The sequence below is a fragment of the Canis lupus genome, chromosome 19, assembly GCF_048164855.1.
Source record: "Canis lupus baileyi chromosome 19, mCanLup2.hap1, whole genome shotgun sequence".
NCBI lineage: Eukaryota > Metazoa > Chordata > Mammalia > Carnivora > Canidae > Canis > Canis lupus.
In genome coordinates this window covers 57,296,833-57,314,171 of record NC_132856.1, presented here as the reverse complement: position 1 = coordinate 57,314,171, position 17,339 = coordinate 57,296,833, and the positions used below count along the sequence as shown (strand labels likewise).

The window sequence follows — 17,339 nt, the reverse complement described above, 5'->3', positions numbered from 1 at the left end:
TCCTTGGAAATGGCAGTTTTGCCTGCAGTCACCTGGGCTTCACAAGCCCCCGATTAAGAATCCCTACTGGAACAGAGATAGGGGTAGGGGAAGTAAAAAGCAGTTGTTGAAGTTAAATGGCAAATTTTACGTGGCCCTGTGTGACGTGGCCTGTCCCCTTCTCTTGGGAAATGTGAAGTCTCCTTGCAGTGGCACGGACCTCTTCGTGTCCTTACTCAGGCACCTTCTGGGGATTAAAATCCCACAGGCACACGTGAGACATTCCCTTCAAGAAAGCTGGTAGAGAAGAGAGGCTGAGGATAAGAAAGTTCTGCCTAAGGACTGAGCTGGAGTCACAGAGGCTTCAGGATTAGGAACTGGAAAGAGAGCCCCAGCCCAGAGGGATGGCTTCCAGTCCTGCGCTGCAGCCTGGGGCCTTGAGCAAGTTACTCTTTCCTACGCTTGGTTTACTCGCCTGTAGAACGGGAACATCCACCTCTTGAGATGGCAGGACAATTCAACAGGAACTCAAGTGCTACAACACCTGGCACGGGCAGGAGCTTACGATGCAGTCCAGAGGTGCCAGATCTTGCGATTTTAAGCAGGTCCAGGGATGCAGATTTTCCAATTAAAATCAGGGTTTTTGCAAAGTCTCCCAATGTTTATTTTTTAAAGTGTTAAGTAACCTTGACCCCCAACATGGGGCTCAAACTCACAACCCCCAAATCATCAGTCACATGCTCCTCCGACTGACCCAGCCAGGCCCCCAAAGTCTCCCGATTTTTAAATGCTGGTAACCAATTCAAATAAAGCAAGCGACAAGCCTACTCCACACAGGCTGAAGAGGGCAGCTGTAAGAATCAACAACCATGGTGCACAGGCTGCCAATTTTCAACTCTTGATGGATAAGGAACAATAAAAAGCTACAAATTTGCTCTTGGTGAAGCCGCCCCTTAAGCCAGCAGCCTAAGCTGTGAGGCTATTGTTGGAAGTCACCGGTTGTTTAAGGAGAGGGTGTGCCACTGTACTACAAGGCTGAGGGCCGCCGTCTTCACAATGAGGATCACATGACAACAAGGACCCAGCTGGGGCCGTCTGCCCAGGAGGGAGAAAAGCTGAGGCCAGAAGCTGGGGGCAAAGCGTTGGGCACCTGTTAGCACAGGAAACGCAGTATTTAAGCACATATATGTGCTTAAATATGTGGATTCCTAAGTCCTACCTGGCATCCTCATCTTTGGATCAAAGCAAGTATCTTCTAATGGCTTTTGGGTCTAAATGTTTGTTTCAGGAAGTCAGGGGGTTTTTTGAGAACACCATCTAGATAAAATTTTAGAATGCAAGGTTGGCAAGACCCGTTGATATCATTTTGCTCAGTCACCTAATTGATGGGGACATGGAGGGCTGGAGATAGAAGGGACTTGTCTGAGAAGGTCAGGTTCTTTCTCCCATGGGAGATGCTCCTGCTTGCTCCTGAAAGGCCAAACATAAAAGAACACAGGGAACCCTGAATGTAGACCTCACTTCAGAAAGGTGGGTCTGAGGAACCTACAGCAGGTAATGAAATGTTCTGGGTTTGGGAGCAGTGATGGCTTCTATATATAACTTTCAACAGGTCATGCTCAGTGGGAACACACACACAAAACTAGAAACATTTAGAGTCTGAAAAAAAAAATCAAGTGGAAAAAAGATTTTCCTGGGCAGCTCCAGTGGCTCAGCAGTTTAGCGCCACCTTCAGTCCGGGGTGTGACCCTGGAGACCGGGGATGGAGTCCCACATCCAACTCCCTGCATGGAGCCTGCTTCTCCTTCTAACTCTCTCTGTTTCTCATTAATAAATAAAATCTTAAAAAAAAAAAAAAAAAAAGATTTTCCTGCAATCATAGTGCTGAGATACTTCAGTCAGTATTTTCTTTTTATACCTTGGACCCTTCTTTCCAGAACACAGCTCTTCACCTATTCATTTACTTCCTCCTCCTCCTCCTACCACTGCCCCACATGGCATAAACTAAGCCCGACTGAGATTATACCCAAGTACCCAGCAGCTGGAAATCTCACTGAATTGCTGGAGAGAGAAAATGGCTCCAGCACCCTGACCTTGGTACAGTTTTCCAAGCAGGTCTGTGACAACTCAAAGGCTGAGGAACAGAGTTTAGATGGCTCACGGTGAACCACAATACCCACTGCTAATATGGTCACTAAACACATTCATCAGAAAGGACTTTTCCAAATCTGTTTTATTGTAAGACCATATTATTTTATGTGTACATGCACATAAAAAATACCCAGGGATCATCTCATTTGGCACTTTGGTTTGCAAGGTTTTTATATTCAAAATATACATTATACACATTCACATTCATAACAATTCTGATTTTTAAAAATATTTTATTTTTCTAAAGTTTATTTAAGTAACCTCTACACTCAACATGGGGCTTGGACTCATGACCCTGAGATCAAGATTCACATGCTCTTCCCAATGAGCTAGCCAGTGCTCTACAATTCTGATTTTTTAGTGAATTTTTTTTTTTTAATTATGAAAGCCTTATATAGCTCCTCCAAGTGAAATCCCATTTCAGATCCAGATACCCCAGAAAACATCCCAACATACTAGAAAGGGATTTGATAAACTAAATCCTCGGGCTCTTGAGAAGATGACAGAACTTCATTCCTCACCCCCAACTGCAACCTTCTTGAAACTGCAGTCAGGAGTCTCCAGCTCTGACTCAGGGCCAGCCTGGCTCCTCAAGACAGAGCCACTGGGCTGCTCCACATTCCTGAGGCAGGGACTCCCAAGGCTGGCAACAGGTGTTTCCCGAGCCTCCAGGGTGAACCAGATTCTGTGCTTGGCAGTGCATCTCTTCCATCCTTCTGCAAAGGAACATGGTGCCCACATGGAGGGTGGCCCCAAGGTTAGTCCACCAGGCAGGTGCTCACAAATGCTGTCTTGATGAGATCATGCTGAGTAAGCCAAAGAGAAAGCATTCTGTATGCGCCCTCCTAGAAGTGCAAGCGAAAGAATTTCCAACTGGGGTCACAATGGCCTCGCTAGTCTATTGCTGTAAATCCAACTGGTGACAGGCCAATGTCTGGGGGCTGGCGAGGGGTCCTGTGTGGTTCCAGCCCTCTTCTGCTGCTTTCAGGGGTGGAGAAACCTCCACAGCCACATCTACACTAGTCTAACACATGCACCTCTTATGTCAACAGAGTGAAAGGCAGGACTAGACAGCCAATGTGAGGTTCTCGTGAGGTTCTCATGAGCAAGTACAACAGATGTCCAACTACCAACCCTGGATTCAAGCAATGACATTCAAATGAAAAAGAAGCCACTGGTGGGGCACCTGGGTGGCACAGTCGGTTACAAGTCCCACCCTTGGTTTCAGCTCAGGTCATGAACTCCCAAGCCCTGAGACTCAGCCCCCAAGTTGCGTTCCTGCTCAGCAGGGAGTCTGCTTGTGATTCTCTCTCCCTCTCCTCCTCTGTCCCTCCTCCCACTCTCAAATAAATAAATCTTTAAAAAGAGAGAGAGAGAGAAAGCTTCTCAATGTTTATTAAAATAGAGCTTCTCCTGATGGGAAATCAAGTATTACCCCCAAATCCAGCAGGTGTTTTATTTAGATTGAACAAGAATGTGAAGGTGAGGTAGCCAAGTCTACTATAGCAGTGGAATTTTCACAAAACTGCTAAACAAAGAGGGAAGGAAATGTAATGAGAGAGGGCCAGCCTGTCCTGTTCCACCAGTATGGACTTCCAGAGCTCAGTTCCCAGTTCTAGATGTTTCCATTACCAAAGTGATTTAAACACACATAGAACCCTGCTGGAGTTCCTGAGCTGCTCTCACTGAAAACCACACTTGGGACTAATGAAAAGCACCATCAAGGGGATCCCTGGGTAGCTCAGCGGTTTAGCGCCTGCCTTTGACCCAGGGCATGATCCTGGAGTCCCGGGATTGAGTCCCGCATCAGGCTCCCTCCATGGAGCCTGCCTCTCCCTCTGCCTATGTCTCTGCCTCTCTCTCTCTCTCTCTCTCTCTCTTTCTGTCTCTCTCATGAATAAATAAAATCTTTTTTTAAAAAATGAAAGAAAAGAAAAGCACCGTCAAATTCAATTTTCCACATGGGATTAATCCTTCACTCAGAAGACCTGCAGCACTAACTCTATAAAGCCTTAGGAAATTTAAAAGACCATATAACATACAATAAATGAAACTCATCATTACCAACAATTTTAAACTTTTCTCACACCTTCAAGAGTGAATGTGCATCTAACTCCTATTGACCAACAACTCAAAAAGTTCAGATCCCAACCCTAATAATGGACAACAGTGTAAGGAATATTCCTATCTGGGGCTATGGTTATCAAGCTTAAAAGCCAAGAAAACCTACTCAAAATTCCTCCAAGAAAAAAACTGTTGTCTTTACTTTGGCAATTTGTGAAACAGGCTTTGAAAATACTATTGTCCAAATGCTACCATGAAGTTGATGTGCAATGTCAAAATCTGTTAACTAGTTTCCTCATAGCACACTACATTACAAATATGTACTCTAACAGCAGAAGGTTCCAAGCAAGTCACTTCCCCCAGAAGAAAATGTCTAAAGTCATTCAGATAATGCAGATGGTATCTTTCAAATGTTTTGTAAGACTGCAGTTTATTTTACCATGATACCCGTTTCAGTTTCACTTAAATTTACCTTTTTTTTAAGATTTTATTTTTTTAAGTAATCTTTACACCTAATGTGGGCCTCAAACTCATGACCCTGAGATCAAGAGTCCCACACCCTGAGCCAGCTGGGCACCACTACTTTTTCCTTTTTATTTTTTTAAGATTTTATTTATTTATTCATGAGAGACACACAGAGAGAGGCAGAGACACAGGCAGAGGGAGAGGCAGGCTCCATGCAGGGAGCCTGAGGTGGGACTCAATCCCGGTCTCCGGGATCACGCCCTGGGCTGATGGCAGCTCTAAACCGCTGACCCATCTGGGCTGCCCCCCCCCACCCTTACTCTTTTCTTAAGGAATAACATGTTCTTGGGGACAATTCTAAAGCACAGACTAATATGACATTTCACTCAGAGTAGTTTCCCAACCTAAGTTACAGGTGGGTATCGCTTAAGTCATCAGAATACAGACAACAGCTAGGCTGAAACGTGTACGAACGTTAATTCAAATAAATGACAGATGTGCCCGCTGGAGCCCAGCAACTATTTATTTTAACAGTGTAAATACTCCGTTTCTCCTCCATAAGATTTTTTTAAGTATGTATTTAGGTATGTATGACAGGGAAAAAGACAGCGGGAGCAGAGAGGGAGGGAGGAAGAGGAGCAAGCAGACTCTGCGCTGGGGCTTGATTCCAGGACCCTGATATTCTTTTTTTTTTTTTTTTTTTAAGATTTTTTTATTTATTCATTCATGAGAGACACAGAGAGAGAGAGAGAGAGAGGCAGAGACACAGGCAGAGGGAGAAGCAGGCTCCATGCAGGGAGCCCGACGCGGGACCCGATCCCGGGTCTCCAGGATCGCGCCCTGGGCTGCAGGCGGCGCTAAACCGCGGCGCCACCCGGGCTGCCCAGGACCCTGATATTCTGACCTAAGCTGACACCCAGAGTTGCACACTTAACTGAGCCAGCAGGCCCCTCCCCCAGAAGGTGACCTTAACAGACAGCGTTAGCATTCGCGCGACTTCCCACGCACGACTGAAGAATGCGCTGGAGAAAGAAAAAAAAAAAAAAAGGAGAAAAGGAAGAAGTGCCTGAGGCGGGCGGAGGGTGAAGCGCACGCAGCCAACACCCCAGCCGACTGGGGAGTCCGGGGAGCCGGCGGTAGCAGCGCTGAGGGTGTGGGGGGAACAGGACGAAGTAAGAACAGTGTGCGGCAGAGACCGCGGACGCCATCGGAACCCCCACCTGAGAAGCCGCTCCAAGTGCGGAAACCATGCGCAGCAGCCCCCCCTTCCCAGCACCCTCACTTCCGAGCAAGCGCTGGGACCCCAGAGGGAAGGGGCGGCAGGGTCGCCCCGACGCGGTGCGCGGTCGGCCCAAGCTTTCCACTCCTGTCCTCGACCCGCTGAGACCAGGCGTGCGGCCCCGGCCTCAGGGGCGCAAACGGCGTCCCTGCGGGAAAGCGTCTCCCGGAATCCCAAGGCTGCAATCTTACCGAGGGTGGGCCAGGCCACAGCAGGAGGCGGACCCCCCCGCGGGGGCCGACCCCGACCGCGCCGCGCCGCGCCGCCTGGGTCCTGCCCCTGAGGCTGAGGAGGCTGAGGAGGCTGAGGAGGCTGAGGAGGCTGAGGAGGGCGGCCCCGAGGAGGCGGGGCGCGCGTACATCCGGGTCCGGCACAGCCCGCGTGCCCCGACCCGTCCTCCCCTCCCCCGACGCCCCTCAGAGGCCGGTGCGCCACCCGGCACCGCCCGGGCTCCGTCTTCCCGCCTCCTCAGGGCCGTCCCCGCCCCCGCGGCCACCGCGACCCTCCGGGGCGTCCGTCCCTCCCCCACCCCCGGCCCCCGGCCCCGCCCCGAGGGCTGCTGCCCTGCCCGCCTCAGGCCTCCCGGCGGCGCGGCCATCTTAGCTGGCGCAGGCCTCCCAGCGCGCCTCTCGCCTCGTTCCAGCCGACACGCCGGCCCGCGGGTCGCGCCCCCGTTGGGCCGGCGGCGCGGGCGGCACGGGCGGCACGGGCGGCGCGGGGGTTACCTGGACTGTGGGCCGGCGCCCCACGCGAAGCCGGAGCAGCGACCCGCCGCCATCTTGGCGCCTCCACAGAGCGCGAGCCCCGCCGAGGCGCGAAGGGGCGGGGCCGCCGGCGGTGACGTCCCCGGGCCCCGCCCCCCCGCGCCGCGTGCCGCTCGCGCCCCGCCACGCGCCCCAGGCCCCGCCCCCCTGCGCGAGGCTCCGGCCCTCTCGCTTCGCTGCACGTCTGTGGGCGGTCGCTGCGTCAGGCCACGCCCCCTCCCGGGGCCCCGCCTTCCCTTTACCCAATAGGCTTTGCGGCCCAGCACCTGAGCCTGCAGGTGCTCTTACCTGGTGTCCCACCAGGGTGGGGTTGGGAGTTCCGCTGACCGCCCTGGCTGAGTGCAGGTGGCCCTGTCCGTTCGGCCACGTCCTGCTTGGCCCTTCCGCAGTCCCTGGTGGGCGGCCTTCCGTGGGGCCTTTTTTTTTTTTCTTTTAAAGATTGTAGTTATTTATTCATGATAGGCACAGAGACAGGCAGAAAGAGGCAGGCTCCATGCAAGGAGCCTGATGCGCGACTCGATTCCATGACCCTGGAATCACGCCCTGAGCCAGGGCAGATGCCCAACCACTGAGCTACCCAGGCGCCCCTTCCGTGGGGCCTTTTTTTTTTTTTTTGCTATAAAAATTTTTGCTATAAAAATTTCCATATGCTTTTAAAAATTTTTTTTTATTGGAGTTCAATTTGCCAACATATAGCATAACACCCAGTGCTCATCCCGCCAAGTTCTGTGGGGCCTTTTAAGAGTCCACTCAGCACCTAAGATTTGGTGACCCCTAAACTAGTGGTTCTCAACTGGAGTGATTTGTCTCAGGGCACACTGGGCAGTGTCTAGGGACATCTGTGGATGTCATACTGGGGTGCTCCTGGCATGGAGCAGGTGGGGCACCAGGGATGTTGCTCAGCCCTCCACAGAGCCCAAGACAGCCCCGCAGAAAAAGACCCCACTTTGTTTATTTATTCATGAGAGACATAGAGAGAGGCAGAGACACAGCAGAAGGAGAAGCAGGCTCCCTGTCAGAAGCTTGATGCGGGACTCGATCCCAGGACCCTGGGGTCATGATCTGAGCCAAAGGCAGACCTCAACCACTGAGCCATCCAGGTGCCCCTTGAGAGATACATCTTGACCCACCTACTACAAGCCCGGCCACGTGGAGGGATGCGGCAGTGAGCAAAGCCGCATGGTGCCAGTCCTCCTAGAGTTGGGGAGGCAGATCATAACCAAACTATTCATTACAATCGTTTACAACTATTCATTACAATGCCTTTTTGGTTAATAACAGCTTTACCAAGATAGAATTCACATACCAGACAATTCATCCATTTAAAGTGTGCAGTTCAGTGGTTTTCAGCACATTGACAGAGGTGAACAACCATCACCACTGTGAGATTCCAGAACATTTTCATCACCCCGAGTAGAAGCTGTCTCAATTAGCAATCACCTCTCAATGTCTCAGCCCCTGGCTACCACTAGCTTGCTTTTTTGTTCCTGTTCTGCACATTTCAAATAAATAGAACACTTCTTAGCAACAAAAAGGAATATATTCTTTTTTAAAGATTTTATTTTTAAAAAGGAATAAATTCTTGATACACGCAACAACTTGGATGAAGCTCTAGAGAATTATGCTGAGTGGGAAAAGCCAATGCAAAAAGGTTACATGCTCTACATACTCTTATGATTCCATTTACATAAACTTCTTGAAACGTCAAAATCACAAAAAATGGAGAACATATTTTTGACTTCTAGGGGTTAAGGACATGGGGAAGAGGGTATGGGGAGTGGAAGCATTATAAAAAGACAACATGAGGGATCCCTGGGTGGCGCAGCGGTTTAGTGCCTGCCTTTGGCCCAGGGTGCGATCCTGGAGACTCGGGATCGAATCCCACATCGGGTTCCCGGTGCATGGAGCCTGCTTCTCCCTCTGCCTATGTCTCTGCCTCTCTCTCTCTCTGTGTGTGTGTGTGACTATCATAAATAAATAAAAATTAAAAAAAAATAAAAAAAAAGACAACATGAGGTATCCCTGGGTGAGGAAATCTTCTGTATCTCAACTGTATGGGAAGCAATGGTGATACGGCACTATAACTCTGTGAGATTTTACCACTGGGTGAATGGGGGGAAAGGGTACACGGGGTCTCCGTTATTTCTTACTGCATATGAATCCACAATTACTTGAGATTTTAAAAAAGTAATTTTTAAAAAGTGCATTTACTGACTGTGGAGGGGTGCTGTTCCTTTCCTCCTTTATATGAAGCAGGCACAGGGCTAGTTAGTTCTTGGACAGAAACCATGGCAAGCCCAGGGTGCCAAGGAAAGCCGTATGGGTGATTTAGTGGATGGCATTCTTCCACTTGTGTCTTCATGACCATGTGTGGCCACCAGGAACAATCTAGTGGGGCTGGCAAATGCAGCTCTCCCACCATGCCCTGGCTAAAGTTCAGAGTGATAATTATACAGGGCCTCCCTCCAATTCCCTGCAGCTCTAACTAGGTAATGAAGGCTGTGTGCTTTACACAAAAGCAGGTCTGTTTTAATGTTTTCTCTGGATTACATAATATCTTTTTCCCTCCTGTTATTTACTACAAACATTGTGCTAAACGTTTTGCATGCACGATCTTATCTGGTCCTTACAATAGTCTCAGAAATAGAAACAGTTGATTCTCATTATTGGCAGCAGCTCTGTTCTATAAAGTTGCAGCAGACTCTGGAAGGTGAAGGCTGAAGCATGGCTCCTGGGGGAAAAGAAACCCTGGGGTAGGTTCCTGCAAGCCTCTGGTCACAATATTTTCATCAACTGCTCAATACATAATCTTGTGTTCTGTATGCTTCTGTCTAAGGATACCTTATTGAATATACATTGTTGATTCATTAACAGCCAACAGGACTGTAATTCATGCCTGAATGAAGCTTATCTAACGCATATATTTTCTCTGTGAGCTGCACCCCAGCCTTCTTGTGCTCAGAAACACCAGACAGCACTTTGGCACCATGCACGGGGGCACCATAAGCAGCAAAACCAGCAATATAAAGTGCAGAAACGCAAAATTTATGGTAGTAAATGGATCCTGAAAGGGGCCATTTACAACCTGGGCTGGAATAAGGAGGCAAAATTGTGCCTCATTCAAACCCAGCTGGGAACTTGTGCGGCCAGCACTTAAAGTTTTCACCACTCTGCATTGTCTGCAAATGACCCCGAAAGCATCGTGAGTATTGATTTGGAGGTTACAAATGTTACAGATGAATTTCAGCCAGTAGGCCAATTTACAAATACAGAAACAACTAATAATGAGGCTCGAATGTCCTTGTGTCAATTCCCTTTGCAAATCAGGAAAATGACAGCCAAGAAGCTTTAGCAATTTCATTGCCTCAACCCGATTTAATGAGAACTGACTATGTTTTAGGCGGTCTTCTAGGGCAGGGCTTCTCAACCCACGCTGTCGATATTTGGGGCCAGATAATTTTCTGCTGTGGGGGGCCGTCAGGTACATTGTAGGGTGTTGAGCGGCACCTTTGGTCTGTACCCACTCAATGCCAGTATTGTCTCCATCCCCCAAGTCGTGATAACCAAAAATGTCCCCAGACATTGCCCAATGTCCCGTGAGGGGCAGGACCCCCGCCCCACCGTGAAAACCCTGGTCTAGGGATTTGAGACGCAGCAATGACAAAGTGCAACAGCTCTGGTCTCAAGAAGCTGGCATTATGGGAGAATGGTGAATGGGGGTGGGGAGGTAGTGTCTAAGCGGGACAGAGTTTCCGTTTGGGAAGGTGAAAAAGTTCTGGAGGTGGCTGGTGGGGATGGTGGCACATTGTGAATGTAATTGATGCCACTGAATTTTGCACTTAAAAATATCAGAAAGGCAAGTTTTATGTTATGTATGTATATATATTTTAACCACAAGTAAAAATAAACCAGACAAGAGCCAAGTTTGGTTCTTGCAGAGGCTCCTTGGCAGTGGCCACAGCACCACGGACAGCTCCCCGTGCTCTCTCATCGGGCAGGGAGCGCGGCTCCATAAATGTCCCTCTGTCCAGAATGCCTTACTCTGTTTCTTCATCCATCCCACTCCCACCCACTCCTCAGGGCCCCCAACTCACATGGTCGCTACCCACCCTCCACCCCGGGAAGTCTTCCCATGCACCCTCCCCCACGCCACTCTGCTCCAAAGATGTCTAAATCAGCCCAGACTCCTTTGCCCATCTGTTTCTCCAAATGGGAGTTCTGCAAAAGCAAAGTCTTTCTTATTCACACACTGGACCCCAGTGCCCGGCACAAAGGCTGGCCTGGATTTCCAATTAACACAAGTGTCTCTTCCCAGAGCTCCACTTCCTCCAGCCAGGAGGCTCTGGGCTCTCCTCCCGTGCTGTGGGGCAATGCCCTTCTGCCTTGGGCTTGGAGGGCACAGACCCTGATGCAGTGAGTGAGGCAGCCACGTGAGCAGAGTGTTGTCTGGTATCCGGGAGGAGGGCCGGCATCCCCACATTCCACCTGCATCTCCCAGAAGTCTCCTCTGCGCTGGGTGCTGCTGCCCTCTGCAGAGAACATGGCGGTGTACAAGACTAACCAAGCCTCTTTTATCTTGAATTTTATATTCTAGCTAGGGGGTCAGGGAATTAGCAAAGACATAAGTAAATAATTTCAATTAGTGGTGAGTGCTGTGGGCGAAAATCAGGCTCCTCAGTAAGTGAAACAGAGACTTACTGGGGGCAATTCCACTCCCAGACATGTACCCAAAGGACATGAAAACAGATAAGTCTATGCACATCCGTGTTCACAGCTGCACTACTCACAACAGCCAAAAAGTAGAAACAGCCCCAATGAATATATAAACAAAATGTGGCACATGCATACAATAGAATATACTATTCAGCCATCAAAAGGAATAGAGCGCTGGCACTTGCTGCATTGTGGATGATCCATGAAAAATTATGCTCAACCAAAGAGGCCAGACACACAAAAAAATAACATCGTGTATGATTCCATTTATATGAAATGTCCAGAGCAGGCAAATCCACAGAGATAGAAATAGGATTAGTGGTTGTCGGGGTTTGGGGCTAGACGATGGGGAGTTAGTTTAATGGGGACAGAGTTTCAGCTTGGGAAGATGGAAAAAGTCCTGGAAATAGATAGTGGGGATGGTTGCATGGCCATGTGAGTGTGCTTAATATCACTCAATGTATGCTTTCCAATGGTTATAATAGTAAATTTTATGTTATGAGTATTTTACCACGATTTAAAAATGTATATACTAAAAAAAAAATCAGACTGGGCAATGGAATGGGTGATGGAGCAGGGGTGGGGGGCAAGGTAGGAGGGGTTAGGGAAGGCCTCTCTAAGAGATTACTTCTGAGCTGACACCTGAATAATGAACATCTGCTGGAAGAGTGTTATGGCAGTGGGAACAGCATGTTCAAAGGCCCTTGATGTGTTCACAGAACAAATCAAAAACCAGCAGTCACAGAGCAATAGGCATCGGTCCAATCAGGGCCATGTATTAGTTCCCTGGTGTAACAAAGTACCACAAACCAGGTGGCTCAAAATGATAGATTTCCATTCTCTCATAGTTCTGGAGGCCAGAAGTCAAAAATCAAGGTATTGAGACGGTTAGCTCCTTCTGGAGGCTGTGAGGGAGAATCCATTCTAGCTCTGATGGTTTTTGGAGATCCTTGGTACCCCTTGGTTTGCAGATGCAGAGACATTTGTCATTGGATTTGGGATTCACCATAAATCCAGGTGATCTCATCTGGAGAAGAGAGTACCGGACTCCTAATTCCATCTGCAAAGATCTTTCTCCCAAATAAGGTCATATTCACAAGTTCCAGAGGTTAGGATGTGCCCATATCTGGGCATCCCGGGTAGCTCACCAGTTTAGCACCGCCTTCAGCCCAGGGCCTGATCCTGGAGACCCAGGATCGAGTCCCACATTGGGCTCCCTTCAGGGAGCCTGCTCCTCCCTCTGCCTGTGTCTCTGCCTCTCTCTCTCTCTCTCTCTCTCTCTCTCTGTGTGTGTGTGTGTGTGTGTGTATTTTTCTCATGAATAAATAACTAAAATCTTAAAAAAAAGACATGGCCATATCTTGTGGGGGCCACCATTCAGCCTGCTACAGGTCTAAAAATAGACACAGCAACGGCAAGAAACGCCTATAGCAGCTTTCCAGGGCTCCGTGCTAAGTGTATCTCATGAAACGCCCCAACGCCAGTACCATGGTGTTTACATTTCACAGATGGGGAAACTGAGGCCTAGCAGGTAAGATCACTTACCCCGTGGTGTATCCCAGCTAGTTAGTTAGCCACCCAGCCAGGCTTGAACCTCCTCCTGGTCTGATTTCAGAGGCTGCACGCTTCATGTCCTCCTGAAGTCCTCCGGGGCAGGGCCGCTGCAGCGCACACCTGCAGGGGGCGCCTTTCCCTGGTTCCGCCCCCTCCTCCCCCAGCAGGTGTGTCTCCGCAGACTCAGCCTCCCCAGCACCCAGCCGGGCCCTCAGCACACACGGCTTGGTCCACCGTGAGGGGCCCCGGCTGACGGACTCAGGGAATGGGGTCCTAAGCATCTTCCCCTCCTCCCTCCCTCCTAATCTCAGGAATGAGGCCATCGCTGTCATTTATTTATTTGTTTGTTTGTTTGTTCCTGGTCCTGTTTTTAAATCTGTGATGCGCCATCAGGAAATCATTTCCGCTTCTGCCACCGGTGAGGCTCAGAGATATTCCCCTTCCAGCCAATGGAGAGCACCGGATTCTGGCTGGGGGCTGTGCTTTTTGGTCAGCCCTGCCCCCACCCACCCACCCTGCACACAAAAGCAGCATAATTAACTGTCTTAAGGCAGCCGAGCCTCCGCCAGCTGGGAGCTGGCGAGAAGCACACACTCGGGAGGCACGGGCGGGAGGGTGGCAGGGGCCGCGATCGCAGCCGGCAGAGGGGCAGGCGACCACCGACTGCGTCCGCCCCCCAGCCCTGGACAAGAGCAGCCCCTCTGCGCCGCCTCGCTGCTCCGGGTGACCTTCCCTGGGTGCAGAGTCCGCCCCAGTGCCCGCCGCCCTCCGATGCTCTGAAGGCCCCGGGGCTGCGCTCGGAAGGCCGGGGATGTCCGGCTGCATCGGCGCGGGGCTCGCCTTTGTTTGCGCGTAACCGGCAGAGGCCGCCGAGGTGAGTCCACCTTGCTTTCCCCCGGCCCGGCCCGGCCCGGCCCGGCCAGGTTTGGCCAGGTTTGGCCGGGGCCGGCCGCTGCCGCAAAGCCCCTTCAGCAGATGGGGCGGGTGGGAGCAGGGAGCCGCGGGCTTGTGATGCTCCCGGATGACAACCCAGCCACATCTCGGGATGATGCGGGATGATGCCGAGCGAAGCCATCGCAGGCACACACACCCACGGCGCACCTTCCGTGCCCACCGTTGGAAGGCAGGCGATTGCACCATTTTTCAGGACGTGCTTAGAGATTAGGCTGATAAAACCCTCAGCCTCTCTCTGGGACGCTTCCTAAGAGACCGAAATGGACACGTCCCATCTCTGTGATTTTCCTATTTATAACACCGTGAGCGGATCTGGAAAAAAAGAAAAAAAAAAAAAAAGAGAAGAAGACTTGCTAGATGTGTACCTAGAGGTTTGCCGATGGGGTGGGGAGGAAGGGAGAAGGTTGGAGACTTGTAGCTCCTCTGTGTGAATTGGGGTAATTCAGCACCCCAGCTCGAAGGCACACTTCCCAGCTGCCCCCCACCTAGCCTCATTTTCCAATCCTCGAACGCGAAGTCGGGATCTTAGAACAGGAGTGCACGGGGCCCAGCAGGGACCCACCCACACCCCACGTTTACACGATCGTGGGGCCAGCTGTGTGGCTACAGAGTCTCAGTGGTGGGTGGGATGGAGGGGAGCATGCTTCCTGGGGGCTGAGGTCATGCCCAGCTCAGGATAAGGAAAACCAATCCTTATTGGTTCAGAGACCAATCTCCTCGGAAAAAAAATTATTTTCCATTGACCTGAACTTTCCCTTGCAGTAAGGTTCTGGGAGGTGGCTGTTGCCAGAGGCATCAGGGAGAGATTTTTTTTTTATTTTTTTATTTATTTTTTTTTGCGTACTGCGTCGAACTGTCCCTCCTCCATGAATGAATGACGACATTTGAACAGTGACAAGAATCCAGTGGGAAACTCTCACCCAAATGTGGGGGGAGGGGTGGCTAATTTTAGCCACCCCTCCCCCTGCCTGGCCTTCACCCGGCCTAGGCTCCCTCTGGGTCTTTCCTGACCCACAACCTCAAATGCACACCCCCACACCCCCACACCCCCACACAGGGGCTGCTATCCTGGGCAGGGCTTCAGATGACACGCCCAAACTGTTAGCCACGCATCAGCTCTACAGAGGGACAGCCTCGGCATCTGGAAGGGTGAGGGCCGGCGGGGGGCAGGGGAGCCCTGGTGCGGGGCTGTGAGAATAACAACCCGGGAGCTACCTGGAGGATGGGATGGAGGGACACAGAGAGCCCTCTACAATGACTGTCATACCCTGCCCGAGGTCCTTCCACAGTGTGCCATTAGGACAGGGCTTCTCCATCTCGGATCTGTGGACGTTTGGGGCTGGACCACTCGTGGTCCTGGAGGCCACCCTGATCACTGTGCAGTGCTGAGCAGCATCTCTGGCCTCCGCCCACTCCATGCCAGGAGTTCTCTCTCCAAGTTGTGACAACCAAAAATGCCTCTAAACATTGCCAAGTGTCCCCTGGGTGGGTGGGGAGAGGGCAAACTTATCCCCTGTTGTAAACCACTGGTTTAAAAGCACAGAACCCATTAGCCCTGGGGTCAGTAGGTTGTCAGGACTTGCTTCTTTGTTGGGGAATAAAGGGGCAGGGCAGGCAGCCTAGAGAAAAGTAAAGGTGGGTTGGGGTCGACCAGGTCCTATTTGAAAGTGTCGTTCCCAGCAAGGAAGCTTAAGTATATCAGTCACTAACACCTTAGTATAAATTATTTTAATTAGGGACACCTGGCTGGCTCAGCAGATGAGTGTCTGCCTTTGACTCAGGGCATGATCCTGGGGTCCAGGATCAAGTCCCACATCGGGGTCCCCACAAGGAGCCTGCTTCTTCCGCTGCCTGTGTCTTTGCCTCTTTTTTTTTTAATTTTTATTTATTTATGATAGTCATACAGAGAGAAAGAGAGGCAGAGACATAGGCAGAGGGAGAAGCAGGCTCCATGCACTGGGAGCCCGATGTGGGATTTGAGGATCTCGAGGATCGAGCCCTGGGCCAAAGGCAGGCGCCAAACCGCTGTGCCACCCAGGGACCCCTGTGTCTTTGCCTCTTTCTCTCTGTGTCTCTCATGAGTAAATAAATAAAATCTTTTAAAAAAAATAAGTAAATGATTTTAATTGGCTTTATTGCTTCCCAGTTTAAGTCCAAGGTAAGGGAGGGATGATGAGGCCTAAGGAGAATGGGCTTCGGAGAATGGGCTTCAACAGGAGAGAGGCTTATACCTGGTGGCTCAGCCCCTCACCTGGATTCAAATTCCAGACCCACGTGGGTGTCATTAGCTCTTTACACCTCTGTTTTCTCACCTGTGATGTGGGAAAACCTCACGGGGCTGGTCAACGGTTCGGTGTAACAGGGGATGCAACACTCTGTGCCTATGGAGCTGAAGCGCCGCGCGTGGGTGAGGGGCCGTAATTATGACAACTGTGCAGTCAAACCTCCCTTTGGCCCTCCCTCAGGATTCATCTCTGCTGCCAGCCAGAGCCTCTCCTCGGCTCTCATGGGGACCACGGAAGCCACGCTCCGGATGGAAAACGTGGATGTGAAGGAAGAATGGCAGGACGAAGCTCTTCCCAGGTACGGCTTCCCCGTCCGCTCCCACATCACCTGTTGCGTGGAGGGGAGGTGCCCACGGCTTCTCTGAGGTGGGGTGTGGGGGCCGCCGCCGCTGTCGCCGCTTGATGGGGCCAGGCACATAATCGATATTTGCTGGGTTACTTAAGATTGGTTCCCCAGGGATCCCTGGGTGGCTCAGCGGTTGAGCATCTGCCTTCGGCTCAGTGTGTGACCCCAGGGTCCCGGGATCGAGTCCCACATGGGGCTCCCCGCAGTGAGCCTGCTTCTCCCTCTGCCTGTGGCTCTGCCTCTCTCTGTGTGTGTCTCATGAATAAACAAAATCTTTGAAAAAAAATTTTTTGATTCCCCGCCCCCGCCCCCACCAAAGCACCACAAAAGCTCCCATTCCCGCGCTATTTTAAGAGTCCTGGACGTTCTCCTACAACCATCCGATGGACTGTTACGTTCCTACATGTGTTCCCAGGAATTCAGGTGATAGCGTATGTTCTCCTGTGGCAGCCACAGGGATCGCGTCCCCCTCCTGCTTGAAACCCCCTGGGGCAGAGGCCCGTCCCAAAGAAAACCCCATGTTCAGCCTCCCCTGCGGCTTCTTCGACCTCTCTCCCACCACATCCCCTTCTTGCCCCTCCGGTTCTAGCAGCTTCCTTCCCATTCCCCTCCCTGAACTGTCACACTTCGCTCTGGCTGTTCCCTGTGCCTGCAGTGCCCCCCCCAGACGCCCATGCTTCCCTCACCTACTTCAGGCCTCTGCCCGTAAGCCTCACTCTCAGAGGACCTCTTGGCGCCACCGATTTACCCCCTCCCTCGGTTCCTGAATTGTTTCCTTCCTGAAC

At 51.1% G+C, this 17,339-nt stretch overlaps 2 protein-coding genes and 1 long non-coding RNA gene across 7 annotated transcripts in view; 1 reads left to right on the top strand and 2 right to left on the bottom strand.

Annotated features, from left to right (window-relative positions):
- The window catches only part of ZFR2 (zinc finger RNA binding protein 2), a 44,184-nt gene extending 30,808 nt beyond the window's left edge, over positions 1 to 13,376 (bottom strand). For 4 of the 5 annotated variants that reach the window (XM_072787820.1, XM_072787823.1, XM_072787821.1 and 1 more), the window contains exon 1: positions 6,664 to 6,757. In XM_072787820.1, coding sequence (XP_072643921.1) covers positions 6,664 to 6,716 — 53 coding nt within the window. In that variant the 5' untranslated portion in view covers positions 6,717 to 6,757. Of the gene's footprint in view, positions 1 to 6,663; positions 6,758 to 12,960 lie in introns of those variants that run through there. The other variant, XM_072787825.1, reaches the window with a different exon arrangement.
- LOC140611079 (uncharacterized) lies at positions 2,195 to 6,409 on the bottom strand. Its single transcript, XR_012012435.1, has 2 exons — positions 6,130 to 6,409; positions 2,195 to 2,975 (listed from the first exon to the last, which is right to left on the bottom strand). It is a non-coding gene; the product is annotated as an uncharacterized lncRNA (long non-coding RNA).
- Positions 13,377 to 13,492: 116 nt separating the features above from the next.
- ATCAY (ATCAY kinesin light chain interacting caytaxin) overlaps positions 13,493 to 17,339 on the top strand; it is a 31,723-nt gene continuing 27,876 nt past the window's right edge. Inside the window, exons 1-2 of the mRNA XM_072787850.1 lie at positions 13,493 to 13,843; positions 16,389 to 16,506. Coding sequence (XP_072643951.1) covers positions 16,430 to 16,506 — 77 coding nt within the window. The 5' untranslated portion in view covers positions 13,493 to 13,843; positions 16,389 to 16,429. The remainder of the gene's footprint in view (positions 13,844 to 16,388; positions 16,507 to 17,339) is intronic.